Below are 20,672 nucleotides of genomic sequence, written 5' to 3'. Positions count from 1 at the left end.
AGTACTGATACTATGACTTGTACAAAATCTTAAAACGGCACAAAGCCTACTTGACAATCACTCTGTGGGTTCACTTAAGGACTAAGTGGCTTAACAGCAATTATCATTAATTTTACACTATGAGCTCTTGACAAGGATCAACTTTTAAAAGTTTAAGTTACTTTTGTGGCCTTGGTCGATTTGCATTTATGTAACACAGATTTCATCATATAAAATTCACTGGTTTGGGGTCATTTAAAACAGGCAAAAGAAAAGGAGATTTTTCAATGCACGTACCAGAAAAATACTGAACCGAGACACTGAATCCACTTATTTCCTTTGCAATGGCAAGCGAACGCAATTATGATGTCTGACTGCATGAGGCTACTTATGATGACCCCGGGTTCTTTCCCTGCAAGCAGACGCAGCCCATCATCCCCATCCACCTGGCTGCCGAATACCACAAGGCACAAAGTCTGCAGTGTTTGCTAGAGCACGGCGCTGACCCAGAAATAAGGTAAGCTAACTCAACGGGCGACCGCTTCTAAACGGGGACATCCGTGAGTCAGACGTTACTTTTCCCAGTCACGCCTGGACTCGTAGGCTCTTCACGGGGTGTGGACTACAAATCATCATGTTTTGAATGAACCAGTTTCTTTACTGACTAGATAAGATACTCTGAAAAGAGGAAAAAATGCAAGAACACAAATCAGTCACACCCCTTATGGCATCCCGAACGTTAAGTGCTCAGTGATGCTGTTACGGATTAAATCCTGCTCATAGCCCCAGGGAGTATAAAAACCTCCGTTAGAAATGAAAACTGTAACAGGCAACAGGTTTTATTACCACCCTCCACTAGAAGGTATGCTTCCTCGAAGAGGTTTCTCTTGCTCAGCAATATGCCCTCACCACCTAAACCGAGGCCTGACGCTCATACGTGCTTACCACTATCTGAACGAATGGAAGAATCGCACGGTATAAAAATTACAACCACGTGCCGCGCAACGCTAAAAGAAAGTTAAGTCCCAAATCCTTGCCACTCTCCAGAAGAACCGACATGACCTGGCCTTGCTCTCACCTCTCCCTGCACGCGCACACACACGGCACGTGCGCACACACACACACACACACGCACACACACACCCCCGCCCCCGCCAGCCTGGCAGGTCCTCCAGCAGCCTTTCCAGGACTGGACCATCGTCACGAACTTGCCCATCCTCCTCAGGGTTCCCCAGCACACCCCTTCCCACCTCAAGCCACGGGCCATCCCTGGGTCAGGCTTTCTAGAATTCTGCCCATCTGCAAGTCACCTGGCTGTGTAAGGATGTTTAACGTCTGCCGCACCGGACCGCACGGCCCGCGGAGACACGGCTTCTCGCTGCCTCAGCACGGCCCGAGCACAGGCCTGACGCTGAGTCAACGTGTGCGGACTGAAAACCAAGTATCTAACTTCTGTGGAGCAGTGTTTATAATAAATCTTCCCTTTTCCTCTGCCAAAAGAAAGGAGTTTTGGAGGCGCTCCTGAGAGAGTTCAGGGAAGGAGCAGACGAGGGCCCAGCTGTGACGCACGGAGCGGGAAGGAAGAGGAACTCGCTCCCCTCGCTGCAGAGTGGCTGCGGGGCTCCAGCCTCAACCCCGCCCTGTGTTCCGCCCCGCACGCGAGTGACGCACGTGTCGGGCAGAGGGGCAGGTGCAGGCCGCTGACTGGGTCAGGAGGTGTCCTGTCCCGCCCCTTCGAGGCTCACGGAGTGGGAACAGCAGACCGCACCCAAGTCCACATGGCTTTACCGAATGGCTGCTAACTCGGCTCAGCGCAGCCCTGGGGAAGCCACAGTCCCAGCAGGAGTGACAAAGTCAAAACGAGTTGCTGGAGGAAGGTGGGCCCCTCCATGCTGGGACGCAGGCCACCCCGTCCGCCCCACACGCTGGGACGTCCTGAGAAATGAAACAGCAGTGCAGATCTGCACACCCCTCTTCACGGTCACGAAGGGGGATGACTTTAAACTGAAACACTTGCTGCTTTCTCAAGCGTAAGTCTTCGCGTAGAGCCCTTCCCGTTGCGCACTGAACGTAACCCGCGACCGCTGCCTTTGCAGGGACACGAGAGGCCTCACCACCCTCCACCTGATGCTGCTGCGCTGGCCGGTCCCTGCCCCCACGTGGACGAAGCCGGGCAACAGAATCCAAAGGCTCCTGACGGGCATTCAGGACAACGCCACGACGTGTCTCCGCGTTCTGTGCGAGCACGGGGCTCAGGTGAACGCTCGTGTGGACAACGGCAGCAAGCATTCGGCCCTCCACCTGGCCGTCACGTACGGGACCTACCCAGTTCTCCCCATTTTGGCTCAAAACGGTGCCCATGTCGACGCTGTCAACGAATCCAGCATGACACCCCTGCACACGGCTGCAGAGGTACTGAACAAGGAGATGCTGGAAACGCTCATTGCCTGTGGCGCGGACGTCAACTGCGTCGTCTCCTCGACCGGGAACACGGCCCTGAAGCTGGCGGTGTGCGCCGCGTCCAGCAAAGCGGGCCGCCTGCTGGCGGCGGGGCTGGGCTGCATCCGGCTGCTGCTGACCCACGGGGCCGAAGTGAACGCCCAGGACCACGAGGGCCAAACGGCCATCCACGAGGCGTGTTTCGGAGGCAGAGAGGCGATAATCCACCTCTTGCTTGAATTTGAAGCCAACGTTAATATCTTAACGAGGAACGGGGAGTCTCCGGTGTACATGTTCCTTCGGCGCAGCTCCAACATAAGAGACACGGCCCTCCTCGCCAAGCTCCTCTACCGCTCCTACCCGCTCAGGCTGACCAATCACCAGGGAATTCTCCCGGCGGAAATCATGCTACCAGAATTCCACCTCCTAAGGGAGACCCTGATCAAGTTATCCCAAAAACCCTTATCCCTGGAGGACATCTGTAAAAGAAGCATCAGAAATATTTACGGCGAGAGACGCAAACAACACGTGAAACGTCTTCTCCCAGTGAAGATGTGGAACTCCGTGTACGGTTATCATGACTTAGCTCACCTCTTGAAATGAGACCTCAAATTTTCACGGTGCCCAAGAATTTCGGTAACTTCGATCGCATGTTCTGGCTAGATATGTACCCAGAAAATACTTAACCCGTCGCCTTAGACATCTCCAATGTACAAACTACTGGTCCTTAAATCTTTTTTAAAAAGTAAAATGATTTGCATATTCGCTTTTTGTTCCTAAATATTCTTTTAAATGCATTTTCCATGATTTAATTTTTGTCTAAAATGTAAGCATATTAATTTAAAACTCTCAGCCAAAGAAGCAAATAAATTTTCTCTTTCTCTTGAGAGTGTCTTTTGTGGATAAAAATTGGAATAGTCATTTTAGATTTTTAAGACAGCAGAAAAAAAAATTTCCCATGTTAAATTTCTTTTAAGATGGATAATTATAGAAACAGATTTTACCTCTAAGGCTGAAATAACAGATGAGTATTTCTGTCAGCATTAAATACATTTAGCATCATCAATTATAGTAGTACTCAGAGACACTATCTGAAAACAGTGAGAATCTTCAAATGCCCAAAGATTACTGTTTTTAAATTCAATCTGAAGTTTTCATGTTCTGATAAGAATCTTTCAATGATTTCATCTCCCCCACTTACCTTCAGGTCTCTGTGTACTATTCCCATGTTATGTATGTAAAATACACCTTCCACCAATTCTTGAAAAATTTTTGTTGCAACACTGGCCATGACATACGGACCTGGAGTAAAAAAAAAAAAAAAAAAAAAATTATTTCTCTCATTTTTTTTTTTTTTTACTGATTACGTTAACATCTAAATATGTTAAATATGATTCCAAACACATTAACATCTGACATCTACACAACATTCAGATTTTCAACAGACTCAGTGCTCCAAATGGTTGAAACCTAGAAACCGGGGAGCAGGGAGGGCTCCCCAGCCAGCAAGGGACCCATCACAAACTGCCCTCACACGGAAGGGGCCAACCTCCCGCCCGTGGAGAAACGCAAGGCAGGCTTTCGAACGCCCCAGCTGTTGAGAATGACCGCCTTCCTTCATCTCTCATCGGTTCACACCTAACCCAGGCCGCACATCCGAACGATGGGCAACCTGGGGCCAGTGACCACGCACGACACGTTTGCCCTCACTCGGTGCCACAGCCTGTAGCCTCGCTGCTTTAATCCCCACAACACCCCGAAAAACAGGGATGATCCACGTATCACGGGTGAGGAAACGGACCGAGAGCGGTCACCGGCTCGCCCCGAACCTTACACCTGGTGAATGTCAGAGCCAGATTCAAAGCCAGGTCCACCACTCACGGGACTGCCAGAATGATTAACGTAAAATACGAGCAGCGGACGGCTATCCGCACCATGCCGTGCTGGAACACGACAAAGTTAAAACGGTTTAAAACGTTTGTGAAGAAAAATAAACACCGTGCTAGCAGCAGCATCACACACATCTTGCCCTCGCTGCTCCGACAGATTGTCTGTGTGGATGGCACAGGGTTTCCATCCCACGTCATGAGGGCCTCCTCTCCCACGCGCAAGTCACAGGGCAACCGCACACACGGCTTCGACCACTCTCCTTTTCACAGACCCTGGCAGGGCAGTGCTCACGCAGCAGCAGCAGGAGACCACCTCACGGGGCGCTGAAGACCCCCCACCAACTGCCACAAGTGAACTGAGCAAGCAGCCTGACACGTCCTAGTCCCACGGCAACCAGAAGCCCAGGGGTGTCGAGGAGCTGCTGGAGGGAGACGCCGTGTTTCTGTCTCCACTGGAAGCTATCCTGAGACTTTCAGACCAAATAAAGGGTTACGGCATCATTACGAGTGAACAGCAAATGAGTTATGATCTGTATTTCTTTGAATCTACTTAAACTCAGGTCACTCATATCCTCTACTTTGATAATCTAATACAGCGAATTCCAACTCTGGCTACACATTAGAATCCACAAGAGAACTTTCAAAAAAAAAAAAAAAAACAAAGGCCAAGCCTCTCTAAGACCAATTATATAAGAATTAGTGGTGTGGTCCCAGACAATAACCTTTTAAAAAATAACTTTTAATTTTTACAACAATTTTAGGTTTACAGAAAAATTAGAAGACAGCACAGAATCCCCACTTAGCGCCCACCCAGGTATGCCGGCCCCCAATACCTTCATCGATATGGTGCAGCTGTCACAACTAATGCACGAATATTAATGCAAGTCCACAGTTAAGGTTTCCACAGTTTTTACCTAATGCCCTTTTCCTGTTCCAGGATTCTGTCCAGGGCACCACATTACATTTAGTTGCCATGTCTCTTGAGGCTCCTCTGGTCTGTGAGTGTCTCTCAGACTTTTCCTGCTTATGATGACCTTGACAGTTGTGAGAAGTACTGGTCAGGTATTTTGAAGACTGTCCCTCAACTGGGATTTGTGTTTTCCTCTTGATGAGCCTGGGGCTATGGGTTTTGAGAAGGAAGACTACAGAGGTGCAGAGCTCTCGCCACGCCTTATCAAGGGCACACACTAGCAACTTGAGTTTCCCTGTTGATGTTGACCTTGATCACTAGCTGAGGTGTTTGCCAGGTTTCTCCACCATCAAGCTCTTCTTTATGGACAACATCTTTTTAAAAGTTCCCGAAGTGATTCAAATGTGCACCCCAAATTGCAAACCATATTTTAAAAATATTAACCTAACAATACTTCTAGGAAAAGGAGGGAATTTGGACTTTGATGAGAAAAACTTTTGAGTGCATACCTTTCTACAAGAGTTTCTTCAAGATTTTTTTTTTTTGGTAGGAGCACCACATTTTCAGGTTAAAAAAATTAAACAAGTATTTATATTTCTTCTTTAAAAAATGTTTTCAAGGCCGTTTTCGCTCCAAATTATTTATCTAAATTCTAGCATGACTGCTTAAATATCAACAAATTACGAATCACAGAGAAAATTTCCATATACCTATTTGTTTTTGAAAAATGTTGAAATGAGCATAACTGTTTCTTTGGTTTAAAAAAAGTGATTCTCTTCCCCAATCTAAAGCACATGGAGGCGGAAGGACGCAGCTTCTACAGTGCATTTCCCAGGCCAGTACTCACGGCCCCACGGGGCACTTACATGCCGATTCGTCCACACACTCGCGGCTCCGCCTGTTTCTCTCCACGATCCAGTCCCACAGCGAGAGCTCACACAGCTGCATCTGGATGTGCAGCATCAGGTGGTACTGCACCTAGGGGGCGACACCACACCGGCTCCCAACTGCACTCCATTTGCTCACATTATCCAGTTAACAAACATTTGCCTCCTCTAAGCCAAGCATTGGCCTACGTGATGAGGACAGAGACAAGAGACACAGGCCTGCCCAAGACACCCAAAGTCCAGTGAAGGAGATGGGGAAGTAACACAGTACTTGAAACGGTGTGTCATAATCTGAGTGGGATCACCAGCATCAAAGGGCAGACGCTCTGAGATGGGCCTTGAAACTGTTTGGTCTGCTCACTACGTAAAGTTTTCGAAGCTAAGGTCAAGCATCAAAAAATGGCTACATGGGATTCTGCATCACTGTGGATACCCCAAAGTATACACACACTTTGGCTGGCTTCACATTGTATGTAATAACTTGTTCAAGGAAAAGAAAAGCAAAAATTAAGCTCACTGTGGCCCATTCATTTAGGCATCCAGGACAATCTTCTGAATGTATTAAAGAGAAATAAAGCTATTCCAGTTAAAAGTCTCCCAAACTGAACACCTCCGTATTCGGGTAGACCTGTTCAAAGTTTTGTTTCAGAAAAAAAAATGCACGCACAGAGCCACACATTCCCGGAAATGAGAACTAATTCTGTGTGTACACACAGTTCTGTAATCCACCGTGACAGGTCACATGCAGACGCTGTTCATGCTCAGGTTTTCTTAATGATACTCAACGCTGATGAGGGTATGCGGGAGTCTCGCCAGCAGGTTAGCCTAACCCTCCACAAGCGTACCCCCAAAACTGACCTTGTAATCCTACTGGGACTCTCACTAAAGCCATGTTCCAACCTGTGGAAACTCTGCATAAATATACTTTTATAGCACAACGCTAACTATACAACAAAAACAGAAGGTGCACGACAACTTCAACTCCAGGGACCGTGTGTGAGAATATCCAAGGGATGAGAGGACCCCATCAGAAAAGGATGAGCAGGAGTTAATGACACGAAGACAGAAGACAAGGGCCACTTGTCAAGCGGGAACATGGAGAGAAGAGCCTGGACACAGGGCAGGAGAGCTAGGGCAGAAAGAGGGAGGAGTCCAGGGAGTGGTCAGCTGAGAAAAAGGCCACGTCTGATCAATGATTATGGGTAAGCATTGAATCGACAGGTTCTGAGAAAGCCACCTACCTCTGTCTGCCCCAACCAGTTTAAGTTTTCTTCAGAAGATTCCTCAGTGGAGTTCTCTTCTAAGTCTGAATTAAACCGAACTGGCAGCTGATTCTCAACAATTGAACTGGATGACAAACCAGCCAAGCCATTTCCTTGGGGCTCAATGGATGACTCAAATTCACCGGTGTCTCTTGTGACTACACTGGTGGTATAGTTCACTAATCTGTTATTCTCGTTTTCGGGGCCAGATTCTCCTAAGGATTTTTCTTTTTCTGAGGTGAACTCAGCAAAGATAATGGATGAGCTGTTACTTTCTTCATTTTTAACATCATACTGATCTCTGGAGAAAAAAAACACAATAGAGATAGAAATCAATGTCAAAAAAATGTATTTGATTGTTCCTTCAAGTCTTTGAGTCTTACGGGTAAACTCCTAAAAGAAAAAATGGCATCGAATCTGTCTAGCAGTCACATTTATTTAAAATACTGGCTGGAAATATCTGAGGAAGAAATAATTTAACATTTTGTAATGAAAATAAGCAAAAAGCAGTCTAAAACACTCCTGGGCTCCTAACGCAGGTTTGACAGCAGGCTATATCTACCCTGAAAAGTCCATGACAGTCCACATACCTGTCGTCCTCCTGGGTGGAGATCACCTTCAGAGATGGCAACTGAACAGAAATTCTATCTGTTGAACAAAAACAAAAACAAATCTTCAAGCAGCCCAATTTTCTAATACACAGTCAAAGGCAGAGCTAAAATATACAAATAATACCAAATGCAATAAGTCTAAAAATGTCATGACCTTCTAGCAAAATACAAAAAGCTCATTCAAACGGCTGGCACGTTTTAGAAACCATAAAGCAGAGCAGTGGCACTCTGGGGTGTCAGCAAACTCTCCGTGCAGGACCGACAGTGAGTGTTTCAGGTTTTGTAGGCCCTGTGGGACTCTGCTGTTTTAACAACAGCTACGGACCACACATATGAATGAGCCTGTGTTCTCATGAACTACTCGTTGAAACCAAAATGCTAAATTTTATAAAATTTTCACAAAATATTTTTCCTTTTGATTCCTTTTAACTATGTAAAAATGTAAAAAAAAAATTTTTTCTCAGATTATAGGATGCACAAAACCAGTGGTAAGCCAGATTCGCCCTGTAGGCCAAAGTCTGCCAAACCTTCAACTCCATCATCCGGAGCTTTCGGCTCACCTTGTGGCTGGGCCGCGTGAACGTGCTCTATCCAAGCGGTGTGATAGCCCACGATATTGGGGTGCTGCAGACCCGCCAGCACCTTCACTTCACGAAGGACCTGAGGAGAAACCATACTTAGATCCAGCTTTGTTAAGTGTTTGTGGTATCAAAAACTACTTGTCTCAGAGCAAAAGAGTAAAAACGCCTCCGTACGAGCCACCTAAGCTACGTTAAAATAATGGGACTACTTTTGCGAGAGACAAATGCAATTGTTACAGCAACAAAACTTAGAAGTAGACAGCACTTTGTATGTTGCAGAGCTCATTTATAATCATTCTCCCGTCAGTCAGTCCGGTCTGCAGTGTGTATAAAAACATGGCTGTCACCACTATTTCAAGGGCGGGAGACAGAAGTGGCTTAGGGGACTAGGTCATTTACCCAGGACCACACAGTATGTCAGGGAGAGGACCGGTACCTGAACTGAGCTCACGTTTTTTCTTAACAGGCTGTACGGTACCTGAATAGTTTACTTAAAAAATTAATTTCCCCAGCAATGACCCTGAAATGTGGTCAATCTGAAATGCTTATAAAAAATTAACTCGAAATTTAGTTTTGATGTTTATTTTACTATAACCCATTCTGAGTAAACTGGAACTCCATAATGCCTAGTAGCTGCCAAATACACACACATACACACACCTCTTGTGAAAAACCTAAATACTCAATTATTCAAAGTAAATAAATTCTGAAAACCATACCTTCATGCAATCTGTCTTAGTTGCTCCCTTAATCAGGATTTTTTTAATCGCGTAATACTGACCATCTAATTTATTCCTGACCTAAAACGTAGAGGAAAAGACAGAGTATATTGAGCCATTAAAGTCCAAAGGGATAAGAAAGTTCTTTTCACCTGAACTTAGATAATCCAAACTAGCCAAAGAGATAAAATTAAAGACGTGTCCCCTTTACTAGGGAAGTCGACGGTGGTCACACAGGCCTCTGTAAGGCCCGTAACACAGTAGTACAACATTTTAGCAATGCATTTTTAATAAAATACAGAACAAATCTTCAAAGTTTCTAGAATCCACCTAAACTACTAACATGATCAGGAAGAAAAAAAAACCTGCCGACTTCCCCGTAAATGACAAATCTTAATAAAAAGTAAACATACATGCTTTCTAGGAATTTTCCTTTGAGCATTTTAAATAACGATAATGAAAACATCTCCTCAAAATACATTTATTTTGTGTAGTGGGTTAAAAAAGAATGCGGAAAACAACCTTGTATACTCTTCCGTATCCACCTTTTCCCAAGATGGCAAGCTCTTCAAATTCATTTAAGTAACGTGACGTCTGTGCTTCGAAGGCGGCTTCCCTTGATCTAAAAGTAAAATACAATCAGTCGATGTGCAAACACGAGAGCATCGACACGTTCCGGGGTTGTTCGGGGTCACTGCACTACTCATCCGCCCAGCCGCCTTCACCACTAAATCGTGCTAATTTGGAAAGGATGAGCTAAAATGAAATTTTTCATTCTCTGTGAAGAAAACATTCGCTAAGCAAATCGACAGTGTAATAAATATTAGCGAGGGGAGTGTTAACCTAATTTTAAGTATTTTGCCAGTAATGAGTTTTTGATGACTAACAGGCAGAGAAGCTAATTACTAGAGCTCAGTAATAAAGGTACTCAAATTTATTAATGATCTGACAAGTTACAGATTTTAAATTAGCTTTTTCTTTTCTTTTTTTTTATACACTCCCTCCACCCCACAGCATTTCTTAAATATAGCTGAAATTCAATGGTTTTCCCCTGACAGAGACCGGGTATCAACACAGTGAATTAAGGACGGGGCTTACGAAATCCACTATAAATGGGGGAATTAGGATCAAGAGGAGGGAAATGAGAAGTAAAGCAAATCTTGGAGCAATAATTAACCACTGAGAACAAAGTTTTTCATTTTCATGAACTAGCCTAACTACATTATTTTTTAACCCCAAACTCATTTCTGATTAACTCAGGATTCTTAATCCTGACTTCTTTTGGATAGTTTAATCTTTACATAATCACAAAAGTATTTAATACATACCTGATCTTCTGAATATGAGAATTATCCTCACAAGGATCCTAAAAATCAAAGTTATTTTTAAAAGCATTTTGAGAATTTTGTGGAATAAGGAATCTATCAAAATTCAATGTCATACTAATTGTCCCAAATGCTTCATTGAAAACAAACACTTGATAGTTTTTTCAATAGTACCTAAGAGTTTACAATTGAAGATCTTTCTCTTAACCAAAAGATCACTACTAAAAACGTCATGTAGCCCTTGTTATCCACTGACAAAGCTGAGAATGTGCCGAGATGCTCCATTTTCCCTTCACAATATGTGCAGAAACTGACCACTTCTCCCGCCTCCACTGCTACCACCGTCCCAAGCCACCGGCATCTCTTCTCGCCTGTATGGTTGCACCTGTCTCCCTGCTTCTGCCCCTGACCCTCCCCCCCCATCAGTCTATTCCCAACACAGCAGCTGGTGTGCTTCCATTAAGATGTGCCAGATTATGTCACTCCTCTGCTCAAAATCCTTCAATGCTTCCCATTTTATTACGTGAAAACCACAGACATTAAAATGGTCTCAAGATCGAAGTCCACCCGACCTTCTCACATCCTGCCCCACGTGTCCCCCATGCTCCCCTTGCCTCGACTCCAGCTTCCCACATGACGAGTGCGCTGCTACCTGGGGCGTGACTGTGCCCCCACCCCGAGAGCTCTCCCTCTGGCATCCGCACGGCCCGTTCTCTCTACCCTAGTCTCGGGCCGTCGTCACCATCGTATACAACAGTCACACGTTTTCTAAGGCCCTGCACTTCCGGATGCCTCTTCTTACCACTTTTCACAATCTGAAACCCCATTTATTTTTACAGATTTTTCTTTTCCTGTTGTTTGCTCTTCAGAACAGAAGCTCTATGAGGGCAGGGATTCTATTTTGTTTCCTACTTGAATCCCAGCACCTACGCGAGAGCCTAACACATAACAGTCATTCGATAAATATTTGCTGAATAAACAAACTAAAGTTAACATTTTTATAAACCTGTATCATAATCAGGATTCCATGACACTTTGAAAAACAGTCCTCTTGAAACTGAAATGTTTCTGTCACTTACAAAGTCCGTATTTCGTGCTCACCTGACGAACTCTTTCTTTGGCTGACCTCATTAAATGAGTGATGGCTCTGTTGTGATGCAGCCTCAACGAGCTAAACTCATCGCTGCAGGTGAAAGAAGACAGCAGCCCCATTTTGATAAAGGTCTGACAAAGTACTAGAAAAAAATACGGAAAACTATTATTAGAAAGGCCGACAATGAAGTAGCCATTTTAAAGAGGGCACTGAGCATAAAGAGTAATAACAGCAGCTATGAGAAAAAAGTTACATTGACACACACATTACGACTGGGGGATTAATTCTCTACTGGCACAGCAGTTGGTACACTCAGTGATCAGGAGTCTGTCTATAATTATTTCTCTGCCACTGAATGGTCACGGTTTACCATGACTGCTCAGTCAAAAAAAGGCAAAGCTCTATCTTTTAAAAAGGCAGGAAAAAATGTAAACGGAGTGGTCTTTCCGCATCCGAACACATCACACTTTGCTGGCAGGCGCTGAGGTAAGACTAAAGGCAGAGTGGGAACAAATGATCAGAACAGATGATGAAGTGAATATTAATTGTTGTTTTCTATTATGGATATCTTTCACCAACATAGTAAAAGCGTGTGTGCGATGTGTGTCCAGACCAAATACTAGAGGAAAATAAAGTCTGAAGTCACACCACTGGGCTCCTCAAAAAAAGGAGTTTCTACAGAAGTGCCTGGCTTCCACTCATTCAAGGAATACAGATCCATAAGGATATTTTTCTATAAGAAAACTCTGCATTTAGATTATCGACTAACTGAATCACATCAAAAACACTTAAAGAGAATTTGTTTAAAAGTCCAGTCACTTAAAAAGAAATGCAAAAATATCTTAAAATCAGCAGCATTTCTAGATTACTTTAATTAGGAGCGAGATTATTGTATTAAAATCATTATCATCTGCTTTTCTATACTGAGTCTGATACAATCACCAGCTACCAATAGTTCAGAACCTACAGAACATGTATAACCCACCTCCCCACCACATATTCAGAAAATAATGTGTACACTGTATAAATAATATTCACAATTTTTCATGTCCCATCAAGCTCATCAAAATGATAATCTACCTTAAAGTAAAAGCATTACATTCCAAGATCACATTAAGGAAATCTAAAGGTTTGAGGATTTCTAACACCGAACAAGACTTGGAAAGACTTTTTTGGTTGGAGTTATTAAAGAAGGCATGATGGTCTTAAGTCAATGAGATAAACCAGAAACACCAGTCTATAATTCTGCTCACTTCTGTGCTCAAGTTTCTCATACGAATAATTATGACAGGAATAAAAATAGAAATTTTCAACAACTGTGGTATAATAATAGATTTGGTCTCTATCTCCAGTTCCTGGCACACAGCTCCTAAAACTCCTATAATTCCTAAGTGCCAGAGCTGCTTGACGGCATCATTTCTAAACTCCTAAGACCCCTGGAATCTCCAGAGTGAATGAGTGTCTATCTGTATGCTAATGAGGTGGCTGGGGTCTCCTAGAGAGCTTCGAGATGGAGGCTGGTCACCAGAAAGACCAAGCCAGTGATGAGCTTAGAACTTTCAGCTCCAACCCCATTCTCTGGGGGAGGAAAAGGGCTAGAGATTGAGTTTGTAATTGATCATACCAATATGATGAAGCCTTCATAAAAATCCCTAAAATACAGGGTTCGGAAAGCTTCTGGGTAGACATATTGACGGGCCAGGACAGTGACACACCCCAACTTCACGGGGACAGAAGCTCCTGTACTCCGGGCCCTACCAGACCTGACTCTATGAGTCTCTTCACTGAGCTGTTGGTTGTATCCGTTATAGATCCTTTATTACACAGTAAACCTGTAAGCATAAGGTCTCCCTGAGTCCTCTGAGCTACTAAAGCAAGCTTTCAAACCTGAGGGAAGAGGGGATAGTGGACATCACAACTTACATCCAAGTCGGACGCCGGGGTAGGTAACCTGAGGACCCGCAGGGACTCAGCCCTTGCAACTGGCATGTGAAGCAAGGGCTGTCTCGTGTGACTGAGCCCTTACACTGTGGGATCTGACACTGACTTCACGCAGTGTCATAATTCAACCAAATTGTGGGACACCCAGCTAGTGCCCGAGAACCGGTCAGTGCAGGAAAAACATTCACGTTTGGGTTAAAAGTACTTGGTGTGTAGAGGACGACAGTCTCCTATTTGACAACACAAAATGCTGCTTTTCCAGTGTCTGCTGGGCAAGGACTGGTTCAGACTGGACGTCTGCGACCTCCATTCACCTGCTCGCCGACTAAAGCAGGACAGATCTTCAGCAATCACATGAATTATTAAGTTAGAGATACAAAAGAACTATGTTTTACTTATTTAAATATGCACAATTTTATGGTTATTAATCTTTTGAAGCCCCAGTAATTATATTCATAAGGAATTACTCAAAGCAAAACATAAAATGAATTTAAGAAATATAAACCAGGAGACCCCTAGGAATACCGGGTGCTATAGGTATAAAAAAAAAAGAAAAGAAATATAAACTATTAACACTTATTTCAAATTTGTAAAAACCTGCTGCTTCCCAGAGCCACCACATTAAATAACATAGTATTCTTACAAGTTTTATTCAGCAAGATTAATTTATTCTTACTAACATTTAAACACCTGTCTTGAACGAAGTGGGTTTGGTTCATGCACATGGCTCAAGTGCTCCAGCAAAGAAACAAGCAATAGTTGGTTTGCAACTGCAAAAGGGAAACTCGGCTGTTGCTGGGGACCTTGCAACACCTGCAGTTCTGCTGGAACGTCGGATTCTAAAAAATTAAAAGAAGGAAAAATTTTACTAACTGGTAAACACATTTCAGAATGATAAAACAGCCCATTCCAATTAATGAAATAAATTCTTCAAATTTAAAGAAATAAAAAATAAATAAATACCGGTTAAGCTGAGTGGGGTTAATCAAGACAGACTTTCTGGGATCTAGTTTTGGGATGAATTCTGGAGGTGGGAAGACTAGCAGAAAGATGCCATTGGAGGAAGGGAGCAAGTCTGGGTAGCAGTGATGTATGCGAAGGTAGAAATAAACGAATGAATGGATAAACATTCAAGCAAACGGGCAGGAGCAGGACGGCTTCCTTCCGCTGAGAGGACAGCCTAGCCCCAGAAAGAAGCCTGCCACAAGGTCAGGGGCAGGGGGAGGCAAGATGGGCGGAAACCCGGCTCTGAGCACATGCTATGTTTGTACCAGGTGCTTTTTGTGCACAATCTCATTTAATCATCACAAGACAGTGAGAGGTCAGTGTTACCATTCCCACTGCACGGATGAGAACTCCGATCACACAGAGGGTAGGGAACTTGTAAGCCGGCTGATCACAGCGACTCGCAAGCCCATCTTCCTCTTTCCATTACGTAAGACCAACCAGACAGACGAGTTGGAACTTATAAGTGAAGGTCCTACGTTGTTTATTTACTACACTGAACAAAAACACAATAAAGGAAAAATATTTGAGGAAACTGTTCTGGAAACATGTAACAGGGAGCCTGGAAGGAGGCATGCAACAGTCAACAGGAGAAGTTAGGATGAGCTAGTAAAGGAAGGAAGAGGTCTCACAGAGATCAAGAAAGACACGGACTGCCAGGATTTAAAACACTAGGGATGGGGATGAAGGTGTGAATGAGTGGAAATTACTAAGGGGGGCTGTTAGAAACGATGAGACGCCTCAAAAACTCTCAATAGCTCTTGACCCAACTCAGAAATGCCTTGCAGAAACAGGGGCCGTATATCCTATGCCTGCTAAAATTGTCTTCATTTCAAATATTCTATTCCACTCCCCTCTAAGAACTACTAAAGGTCCTGGAAAAGCCAGTTTTCAAATCCAGACTTCATTCAGCAATTTCCTCTCTGACCTACAGGTGGCCAAAAAGAAGACCTGCATGTGTGTAGATGCGCTATGCATTTTGAATGAATACTTATGGTCAGAATAGGAAAAAGAAAAAAGAAAAAATGTGACTATGTAAAAACTTCTCTATATAAAGACATCTTAAAGTTAAAATATGAATCACAAATTTAGATTTAGCACATATATCTGTACTATATACGACAAGGAAAAAAGGTAATAAAATTTATACAGAGCTCTCACAACCCATTAAAAATGAAGCACAATTAAAATTCAAGTAGCTTCAACATAACTAGTAATTAAAGACATACATATAAAAACAGCTACAGTACAGAGCTTGCCATTAGATTGGTAACTACTTAGAGCTTGGAATATGTGGTATTGTTATGGGCACAGAAAAACAAGACATTTTCAAACACAAGGGGGTAAAAGTGTTTGCAACCTTAGGCAATACACTGTAGAATTTAAAACGTGCAAACCTCTGACCCGGCACTTCTACTTTGGGAAATGTAGATCACGGAAATAACTAAATAAAGCACAACATATATACATATATACATACAAGATGTTCAATATGGCACTGTTCAGAATATTGGAAAAAGCGTTAGTAAGTTATATACATATAACAGAATACCATGCAGCCGTTAAAAATGACAGCGTATAGAAAGAGAACCAGAAATAGTCCATTAGCAAGTCAAAGCGGCAGGCTATAAAACAAAAATATTAATGAAGGTAAGGTAAGATAGTTTCATACAAAACAATATAACCTTTCTAGTTATCATATTAGCAAAATGTATCAAAACCTTTTTAAAAAAACATTTCTTTGACCCATCAAATCCTACTTTGTGGATCTGTTCTAAGTAAATCAGATACTAACATAGATTTATGTATATGATGTCAAACCCATTATAATTTCTAATGGCGAAAAAAAGGAAGACAAACCCATTTTCCAAAAATAGAACAAAAACTAAATAAATGATAATACAGAATGTGATAGTCTTAAAATATTATAAAGGCTAATTTATCACAAGAAAATGATAATTAATAATTTAGAAAGCAGAACATGAAATGTTTATCATATTAACACAATTTTAAAATATATTTCTTTTATAGCTATTTAAATCTACACACTAAAAAGAATGGAAAGAAATAAACTGACAAACTATCCACTCGCTGTTTTCCATGACACAGAATCTGTGAAAGAAATGAAATTGCAATGGGCATGGCTGGCTGTTTGATCCTTAGTACCCTGGGCATCTATCTACCTGGAACACAGCAGCTACCAATATTTGCAAATGAATACATCAAACTGTTACCCAAGAGTTCTCTGGGATGCGAGTCCAAGTCACTCCTTTCTTTTTCCTTCCTTAAATTTTTGTGAATTATTCCTACATTTCTATCTTATTTGGACAAAATCAGAGAAATCTTTAATCCACTGATGATACTTTTGACAAATGGTTTTAAATGCAAAATTCATCAAATACATTGTCTCCCGCTACATCAAAATGCAAATAATCTGTGTCATAAAATTATGGTTTTTAAATTTTTCTATTTCAGGCTTTTCTATATTTTCAACATATTCTAGAATGTGAATTTTTGAAAATATACTCAACAGTTAACAGTGGTGAGAGTATGGTTAGGAGGGCTTCCTAGTTCTTTATACTCACACTTCCCTATGCTCTACAATGAGAAAATTCTACATTTTAATAAGAAAAAATAACGAAAGGGCTGGTCCATGCAGTCAAATGAACCCAGTAGATCAAGAAAATGACAACTTTAAAAGGCCGGCGGACAGACACTCACATGCGGGCAGGCGGAAAACTGAGAGCAAATGAAGGCTGTAGCCAAAAGCTTCCCATCTCCCAGTTCTGATCAAGAGCAGAAGAGGAAAGTGGCTGAAAGGAAAGATGACGTCAAGTCCTCTTATAAAAGACCAAGAAGAAGAAATGAGATCTATATCCTAGGTGAATTCGAGTTCCAAACTTCTGCCAAGTAGGAGGGGACCAGACAAACAAGAAAGGGATCTCGTAATTCAGACTCCTCAGGAAAGGATATCCAAATGGTCCATTATCAAATTAAAGAGGAACCTGGAGGATTCCTCTTCGGTAAAAATTCAGGAAAACTCATGTCAGGTAAAAGAAAAATTAATGAGTCCCACAACGAGCTCCTTCTACCGCCATTCCACAGCGGGGAAAAGACAGTGACTTTGATCGAAGGCTGATACTGGCTCTAGAACCCCTATACAATAAACTGCAAAACACAGGTTTTATTGTTACACTTAGATTTTGAATGTTCTGACTCTTGTCATTAACTGGCAGAGTGACCTCCTCACATCATACAGAAGACCTTGAGAACCCATTTAGGTATTCTGTTTTCACATAAAAAGATAAATTACGTCTGGATACTCTGGATCTCTTTGGAAGAAAAGGCAATATGTAAACACAAGAGTATTTATTAGTAACCTAGAAGGAAATTTTTAGAAGCTAATCTAAGATCACTCCCTTCAAGAATAATCTTCAGTTTGCAGAAAACCTTATCACTATGTTACAGAAAAGACAGGCTTGCATGTTTATAGCTGGGACTTTTCCCATGACATAACACTTTATGTATTCGTGAGCTGCTGAAATAAATATGCCACCTTACATATGGAAAAAAAAAATCAGTTTCTCCTTTAAAAAAAATTGTTATCTTGTAGATGTCTTGTTAATGGCCTAGTTATATTACCATCACGATCTGCTTTTGTCTCCCTTACGGTCAAAAATTATATGTAGTATTGAGGATGAAGATCAAAGAATTTAAGAAATCAAACCTTTTCAACTCAGCTTGCGCGTTTAAATCCATTTCAACATGGATTTAATGTTTTATGCTTTGACTGAATGTGTATTCTTGGTAATCGTCCGATTCGAACTACCCTATGGTAAAATCCTCCCTGAATCAAAGTATTCATTTTTGACAGCGCAATTTTTAAAACTGCCAAAACAACTGGCTGCAATTAAAGATCCGATTACACTTTCAATAAAATACTGGATACTTTGAACTGGTTAGTGTCAATGTTTTAAGAACCTCCCACTGCAAGTTAATCCGAGTTGATGAAGAACGTGACAGACTCTACCGATTTTCTCCCAGTAAACAGAAACCTAAAAAAAGCTTGCACATTTTTTTTTAACCGAAGAGGATGATTTATTTCCATACTGCCTCACTATGAGTAGCCTTTAGCTACCCTATCGAAGAAGCAAGACAAGAGAAGCTACAAATCAAAACTCAACCCAAACTGTCAGGCACGAAGGATCTGCAGAGTTCCATTCTAGTAGTTTTAAAAAGTTCATGCTCGCCTCCTGACAAAACCACAGGGCCTGGGAGCTGGAAAGCCGCCCGGGCAAGCCTTAGCACTTCCGAAGCCCGAAGTCCGCAGAGAGGAAACCAAGGAACAGAAATGTAAACAAACGAGCGGGACGCAGACACTTGTCTTAATCAAAGTTTACCTGACCCGAAGGGGCCGCCCGCCGCCCCCCGCACTGCACCGCTGGGCCCCCGGTGCAAGCCTGGATGCAGCCGAAACTGCCCAGATTCGGGGCGAACCTCGCTACTGGCCGCCCTCCCCCTCCCCCGGGAATGAAGGCGGACAGGGGAAAGGGGAGGGCGGCCGCGGCACTCCGGATCCCTCACCATCATATTTGGGGTCCGAGCCCTCGGCCGGGAAATCGATGGCAGGCGGCGCAGGCAGAGCCCCCGCCGCGTCGCCCTCCGCCTCGCGCTCCCGGGCCCCGGAGCTGCCCCCAAGCATCGCCCGCCGCGCTCGCGGGCCGCTGCCCAACCCGCCCAACAACCCAGTGCCGCCTCACTCAGCTGCTTCAGCGATGCCCACGAACCCGGAAGTAGCCCCTCGCGAAGCGGAAGTCCCGCCCCGGCCTCCCGCTGCAGGTTCCGCCTTTTCCCTTTCCGGGAGGGAAAGATGGGCTGGTCCGGCACGGACGCGCCCCCAGCACAGGCGCCTCGATGGGCCGGTCCTCGGCCGGCGTCCAGCTGGGTGGAGGGGCTGGCGTCCCACCACGCCCAGGCGGACCCCCGCCTGCGCTCCTGGGCTCCGATCCGCGATGTCCTTTAGACCCGAGTACCAGCAGACGAATCAGTGCGCTCAGATCTCACGCCAAGACTGGGGTGCGGGTATAGGAATCGCGTGTCTGCAGAGGTTCTAACCCAAATGCTTACTTTTTGCGGACACGGCAGTGATAATTTGTCTTTTTTTTTTTTTTAATGTCAAAGACCTGTGTCAACTAGAACCTATTTTGGTCAACCGTTAAGCCACACAAAACGGGAAATGTCAACTAGATTCCAAAATGAATCCAAAATAACAAATATTCCCCTGGTTTTGAGACTGAACTTTCAACTGAAATAATTTCAAACGTGAGAGCCTTTTCCAAGTGACCACACAGCCACACTGGATTCATTTTTGAAGCCCTTAGCTGCAAAATTCCTTCCTCGTTGCCCTCTGGAGATGTCGCCGACAACTTGGTCGCCAACACGATGCTGTTGGAAATAATTCTTAGGTCACAAATTAGATAATATAGCTGGAAAACAAGCTTTTCAGATTCTGGGCCTCAAAATCTAAGTACAACATTCAAAAGTGATATTGTCAAAGAATGATTTTTGCGAAAAGTTTCCATATAAGTTTTACTGGATGCATTTAGCCTGACAGAAACAATGCACAGTGTAGTTCTCCAAATACCTCCCAAAGATTAGGAATGTCCCTTTCCATGCCCTGCTGATAAGAAGAGCAGAGTTTTAAAAATACAAATATTTTTTGACTCATCATTTCCACTTTAGGACTTTATTCTAAGGAACAGGTTAAGAATGAGCAAAAAGATTTAACTAAAAAGGCAATTAATTTCAATACATTATAATACCAAAAATGAGACCATAATTGACGAGATAAATTATGAACATACAATGGCACAACTTTGCAACCATTAAAAATGTTGGTATTAAATATATAGTTCTTGCCACTTTCCACCACCACCAGAATGGAGAAAAAAAGCAAACTCATTCTGATTGGAATATAAAGGCAACCTTTCAAGAAATTGATGTACAACTTACAGTAGAAGCTTTTGAATAG

At 43.2% G+C, this 20,672-nt stretch overlaps 2 protein-coding genes across 4 annotated transcripts in view; one reads left to right on the top strand and one right to left on the bottom strand.

Moving 5' to 3' along the window:
* The window catches only part of ANKRD61 (ankyrin repeat domain 61), a 4,103-nt gene extending 921 nt beyond the window's left edge, over positions 1-3,182 (top strand). Inside the window, exons 2-3 of the mRNA XM_036224936.1 lie at positions 363-496; positions 2,076-3,182. Coding sequence (XP_036080829.1) covers positions 363-496; positions 2,076-3,021 — 1,080 coding nt within the window. The 3' untranslated portion in view covers positions 3,022-3,182. The remainder of the gene's footprint in view (positions 1-362; positions 497-2,075) is intronic.
* EIF2AK1 (eukaryotic translation initiation factor 2 alpha kinase 1) overlaps positions 1-20,672 on the bottom strand; it is a 27,611-nt gene extending 6,939 nt beyond the window's left edge. Inside the window, exons 1-12 of one of the 3 annotated variants that reach the window (XM_016155170.2) lie at positions 20,654-20,672; positions 14,317-14,475; positions 11,704-11,837; positions 10,606-10,643; positions 9,800-9,899; positions 9,278-9,358; positions 8,538-8,637; positions 7,957-8,014; positions 7,346-7,667; positions 6,084-6,195; positions 5,222-5,341; positions 3,620-3,720 (exon numbers count right to left, since the gene is read on the bottom strand). In XM_016155170.2, coding sequence (XP_016010656.2) covers positions 3,620-3,720; positions 5,222-5,341; positions 6,084-6,195; positions 7,346-7,667; positions 7,957-8,014; positions 8,538-8,637; positions 9,278-9,358; positions 9,800-9,899; positions 10,606-10,643; positions 11,704-11,814 — 1,143 coding nt within the window. In that variant the 5' untranslated portion in view covers positions 11,815-11,837; positions 14,317-14,475; positions 20,654-20,672. Of the gene's footprint in view, positions 1-3,619; positions 3,721-5,221; positions 5,342-6,083; positions 6,196-7,345; positions 7,668-7,956; positions 8,015-8,537; positions 8,638-9,277; positions 9,359-9,799; positions 9,900-10,605; positions 10,644-11,703; positions 11,838-14,316; positions 14,476-19,225; positions 19,432-20,653 lie in introns of those variants that run through there. The other 2 variants (XM_016155168.2, XM_016155169.2) reach the window with 2 other exon arrangements.

The sequence above is a fragment of the Rousettus aegyptiacus genome, unplaced genomic scaffold (genome assembly GCF_014176215.1).
Source record: "Rousettus aegyptiacus isolate mRouAeg1 unplaced genomic scaffold, mRouAeg1.p scaffold_m13_p_7, whole genome shotgun sequence".
NCBI classification, from domain to species: domain Eukaryota; kingdom Metazoa; phylum Chordata; class Mammalia; order Chiroptera; family Pteropodidae; genus Rousettus; species Rousettus aegyptiacus.
This window is presented reverse-complemented; position numbering and strand designations above follow the sequence as displayed.